General features: G+C 31.4%; 1 protein-coding gene across 1 annotated transcript in view; it reads left to right on the top strand.

Annotated features, from left to right (window-relative positions):
* The first annotated feature begins 1,091 nt into the window (after window positions 1-1,091).
* LOC136978889 (superkiller complex protein 8) overlaps window positions 1,092-6,000 on the top strand; it is a 44,690-nt gene continuing 39,781 nt past the window's right edge. The window contains exon 1 of the mRNA XM_067274728.1: window positions 1,092-1,122. Coding sequence (XP_067130829.1) covers window positions 1,120-1,122 — 3 coding nt within the window. The 5' untranslated portion in view covers window positions 1,092-1,119. The remainder of the gene's footprint in view (window positions 1,123-6,000) is intronic.

Genomic DNA, 6,000 nt, shown 5'->3' with positions numbered 1-6,000 from the left:
CGAAAAATTTTTTTCGGGGGCTCACAAATCTGGTTTCGCACTGGGCCCGGAGAACCCAGCTACGCCGCTGAACCTTGACCATCTGGCCGGGAATCGCTGTACTGTGTTAGTATAACAAGTACAAATTGATGAAAAGGACAAAACGGATGTGATAAAATAAAATAAATTGTTAAATATGATATAACATCATTTTTTGCGTTCATCTCACTAGAGGATTCCCATCAAAATTGTCAATAATCGTGTTTTGATTAAAATTTTGGCTGTCAGCTTTTTTTGACTATGATATAGCAATTTGGTTAATGTTACCTATGGTAGCGAACATGGCGGCTCGTCTCTGAAACAGTGGGGACGCACGTTCTAACCTAACCTAACCTAATCTATTCTAATAAATTACCATAATTATTACCAATCAAATTATTAGAATAGGTTTGGTTAGGTTAGAACGTGCGTCCCCACTGTTTCAGTGACTAGCCGCCATGTTCGCTATCATAGGTAACTTTTTTTTTTTTTTTTTTTTTTTTTAACTCTTTCCGCCCTGTGGGCACTAAGAGGGCCTCTTTTAGTAGGCCCATTATGGGCTCGGCCAGGCCCACAATGGGGCGACCGGGTGGTGAGGGACGGGGCCCGACATATCCGAACGGACCACCCCCCGAAAAATTCCTGGGGATTATTCGGCCCGTTCGGATTCGATCCCGGGTCCCCCAGAGCGGTAGGCTGCCACCTTTACCGCTCGGCCATCCGGCCGTCTCATAGGTAACATTAACCAGCAGTTTTTTTCAAAATTATAGATTGAGAGCTCTGTATACAAATACGATACATTTGTACCTGATTACTTTGCCTTAGTGATTAAAAAAAGTAAATGTTTTATTACGATATTTTAACAATGGAAATAATAAATTCACACTTGCTAAAATTTTTTTGTTACTTTTATTTATTATTTTCATTTGAGATAAAGACAATTTTTAAGTGAGAAATAATTATTTATATACAATATTTAATGCAATAAATTAATAAATTATTAATTCACAATTAAGTTGTATCTCATTAATACAATAAATTTACAGTTTATTTACACTAATCTGTGCTGCCCTCTATTATGTAGCGAATTTTAAAAGCAACATGGTAAGTTGTTTTGGAAAGTCGACTGAGCTATGAAATAATAATAACATTGATACTACTAAAAGTTATACTCTGTAGAATAACATTATATATTGAAAATTTAATACGTTTCAATTAAAATTAAGTTGTAAAATTTATTAAAATGCAAAGCATATATTGCTCATTACTACTACAAAACAGTTTTATTATAAAATAATTTTGATAATTATATCTATAGAGCAACACAAAACTTCTCGTATTAAGAATAATTCGGCAATACTCTTAGAATAAAGGAACAAAATATTCCAAGTGAAAATACAGTAGTAACAAATCAATCCTTTTCTAAAGATCAGTTTATTTTTCAACAGAAAGCAAAATGGTTTTTTAATATTCAATACATGTATATAAATATTGACTAAATTAAAATGTTGGGTAAAAAGTTAAAAGCATAGTTTCAAAAATTAAATTTTTGATAGAATTGTAATAACAACTGAGAACTGGATGAGAGGTGCCTGTACATTGGAGCACATGCACCCCCCCCTTCGTTAGGATTGCCTTTTTCCTAATCTTCAAAGGGACTCCAAATCCATTATCAACAAACAACAGAACTTTTTGCCTATTCTGCAAATATAAAAGAAACTTAATGAATGATATTTGTCCATAGTCCTGTGCAATTTTGTCATATGTTGAGGCTGTGAAGACGAGGAATGTTCTTTGTTTTCAAGTATCCTTTGTAGGCCAACTGTCATCACCTTGTGGGAGTGCTGATCTGACATTGAATCATAATTTGTAGCTTTTTGCATAATGTATTATTTGCTAATAATTTTCCCTTTATATATAATCATTTGTGCTTTTTTATAGTCTGTGGGTGCCACTGAACTTCATTTAATACTGTACATTAAAAAAAACTCAAAACCCAGAAAATCATTGTAATTTGATGCAATTGTAGAGTGTCCATCATTTTTAATCTTTGTTTTTTTAAATCCAAAGATAATCATAAAGATCAATAATAAGTTATAATATATCTTCAGCATATAATGATATTGTTAAAACTTTAATATTTTAATGAATATGCAGGATTTAATTATTTTTAATTACTCAACTTCAATTTGTAATATACTTTTGAAATTTTAGATACGTAGTACATAATAATAAACACAAAACAGTGTTAAAAATCATTGTCGTTAATGTTTGATGATAATTAAAATATGCTGTTTTTGAAATTAACTGCATTTTTAAATGTAATGTAATTATGAGGATACCATATTTTTGGCAAAATTTGTATTTAATATTTAGTTTGACCTCCTTTTATTTGAATAACATCAAACACACTATCAGGCATAGATGGAATTGAGTTTTGCAATTGTTCACTTCAATATTTTCTCAAGCATCCATAATTGCTAATTTTTATTGGTTTACTTGACGATGATGCTTGTTTTGACTATAAAATATTTTTGTTGTTATACTCCATAAATTTTCTGTTGGACTCTAACATCTGGACTTTAGAAAGCTAGTCTAATATATTTTTAATGTTTTTATTAAAAAGCCAGATCTTAGTTGATTTTGATGCATGGAGTGAAGCCTTGTTGCATTGAAATATCCAATTACTTCACCTAATTAAAGCTCCAAATGCACTTAAATTAGTTTTTAACATATGATATTTTGAAGAATCCCTTTTTTTCATTAATAATGATAAGGTGGCCAACTTTTTTACAATGAAAAGAATGACACAAATAAATTGAAAGAAAAAATATCATAAATAAAAGAAACATTTTATTCATTGCAACAATAATACACTATAATAATCTGTGCTGCATGTGTATGTGCCGTGTTGTGTTTCGGTAAGAAGTAAACAAAGTCACTTGCGCACAGCATGCACTCTCAAGATCTCTTGTGTGAAGCACGTGCATTTCAGAATCGCCACACTGCACTGAGCCTTGATGAATCATGATGTCAAATACAAACACATCACATATCCCACACCCAATGGATCGGCTTGACATTGGTCGAATACAAAGATTTACAGATTAGTTTTCAAATATCGAAAAGGAGGATATGTAGGAGGACACTTCAAGGGAGGACAGACCTTACAAGAGGACTGTCCTCCCTAAAGGAGGATGATTGGTCACCTTACTAATGACAATAACAGTTTTTCCATTGAATCCAAAAACATCCCAAATCATTACACTACCATATCCTAACTGACTACTCATTCTAACTTTGTCTTTTCTTTTCACATCAATACAGTAATATCCATAACCACCTGGTCCAACTAAATTATAGTTTTTTTTTTTTAATCAGAAAACAACTTTTTCCCACTCCTTGGTCCAACTCATGACAGATTTAGTATATTGAAGTCTTTGTTGCTTGTGAACAGAGCCATGTTCAGTAATGCAGAATTCTTGCTAATTCTAGTTTTGCTGCAATGTTCAACTTGTTTCAAACTACTGCTTGACTCCCCCTACCACTAGAATTCTAGCTAGTTCAGTCAGATTCTTTTATCTATGCTAACTTCTACTAGTAACATCATTTTCCAGATGGCTGCTTGTGTTGGACTAAACATATTTTATTATAACAATCACAAAGTTATTCTCTCATTCTAAATCATTAACTCATTCTAAAATGGCTTTGAAACATACAATTATCATACATCTGTATAATAGATTCCGAATACATTTTAACAGAAGATAACGGTCCATTTTGTTGATTACAATTAATAATTGCTTCATTAATTTCATCACAATCTGACACAGCTTCCATTTGAATAATTGTATTGGTTCTTCATCCTTTTTGACCAGTTCATTTGCGACAATTGTTGTGATTATAATTTTAACTTCATCCACCATTTTGCCCAATTGTCTAAGAATAATCATTCAATGATGCTCAGAACATTCTTAGTTCCACCCACTAAGTCACTCAGAATTCTAACTTAGGTGTTCTGCATTACTGAACACTGCCCAGGTATCGAATTAGGTATCACCATCACGAACACATCATCACATTGTCTGATGGGACATAGATTTTGGTAAATTAGCAGCTACCTGTCTAGTAGAGAGCTGCTAATTTACTTGTTTTTCTCTAAGGAAGAAAATATTTTGTTTATCACTGTCAGTTAATTTTTTCTTGCATCCACTTCTCTCCATTTTCCTTGTTTTTGTTTTGTCTATACATTGGCCACAGCAGTTTTAGAATGATTAATTGTTGTAGCTATTTCTCTGAAACTTTCAAGCACCTCGTAATTCATATATATTTCAAATTTCAGCCCATAAAAGTTCACTATTTCTTGGTATTGTGTTATTAGTGTTTAAAACGTAAAGTGTTAAGATTTCAAAAGTTTCAAATGATTAGCTGTTAAAATACTGGGTATGATATAACCTTCCATCTAATTATTCATAAAAAATATGTTTACATTTGTAATTATTACTCTGAACTGTTCAAAATTAACTATCCTTATAATTTTGTCTGCTACAGATTTGAGCATATCGAATGACTTTCTTTCCAGTTTTTATCTTTACTTCCCATTCTTTTTTCTTATCGGATCATCCAGAAATTTATGAAATTTCTAACCAGGATTTTTTTTTACCATTTGCACTGAGATAAACAACAATTAACCGGCATTTCAAAAATATCTAAATAATAACAAAGTCAATTTTTAAACAATGTATACACAGTATGATAAATGAAATAGGAAGCTACTTATCCATGAGCCCAATACTAGTGTTGCCTATAGAGCTAGTGGAAGGAACGACAAAACTAGATCGTGACGTCTAGCGGCGATGCCGAGTAACAGAATCAGGGCTACAAAGCCGGCACCAGTGTTGTTCCACCTAATACTTTTGTACTAATCTAATACCTTTTTACTTGTTTCAGTACCAAGATACCCAACACCATTTTCCTAATACTATTCATGAAATCTTAATACCTTTCCTTTCAATTTAGTAACTTTCAAAACATTTGTTTTTATTGTATATTTCTATATTTTTTACTTTACTTTGGCAGTAAATAGATGCTTTTATTGCTTCCTCATTCAGCAGTTGAACGTATTTTTTGCAATTAAATTTAATAAAAACTAAACTACATAATCGAGTTCTTACCAATTCTTGTGAAGCACTGTTATTAGCAAAGGAGCTACTTAAAAGCACCAACAATAAAACATTACACTTGGAAACCCCCATCTGCTTCAACTATACGAAAACATTCTAGTGAGGAAGATTCTGATGACGATTATCTTACCAGCGATTTTTCAATGCGATAATTTTAAAGTTTAGTACTTCATGTTCATTACTTTTGTTTCAACATTTTGCTCATTTGATTGTTATTGAGGAATGATAGCATTCTTGCAATACATGAATTTTGTATGTTACACGTAACACTAAATATATTTTAATAAATAGAAATTTCATAAATTATAAATTTATATATTATTTATAAGTATATATTTAAATAATATATAATATATAAGTACAGTACATTCAGCAGTTTACGGTCAAATTAATGCCTGCATTAGTCAATACAGTCACTTCCTGATTTACGATGGTGTTCAGTTCTGCAACTTCGGATGTAAGTTGAGAAGTGACTGTATTTACAACAAAACAGTTAGCCATCTTACACAAGCACACGCAAAGGGTACAACAAAACTAAAGATGACTCAATCAATGGTCAGAAGCATGCAAGATAGGGTAAACTTGCCTAATTCGTACCCCTTAAGGAAAAACCATCATATTATCGAAATTAATAAACAAAAATTATTTTTCATTTTAAGTAACTTTTATTTGAGAAATATTTTATTACTACCATAATCAAATTTAGCATAAATCTTATAAACTTCTGAGAAATAAACATTTTAAAAAAACACTAAAAAAGTACGATTTAGAACCATTCATCTTAAATCGTACTGATATA

Source organism: Centruroides vittatus, unplaced genomic scaffold (genome assembly GCF_030686945.1).
Source record: "Centruroides vittatus isolate TY-2023 unplaced genomic scaffold, ASM3068694v2 contig_1154, whole genome shotgun sequence".
NCBI classification, from domain to species: domain Eukaryota; kingdom Metazoa; phylum Arthropoda; class Arachnida; order Scorpiones; family Buthidae; genus Centruroides; species Centruroides vittatus.
Note: the sequence above shows the minus strand (reverse complement) of the source record. Positions and strands in the feature narration are given on the sequence as shown.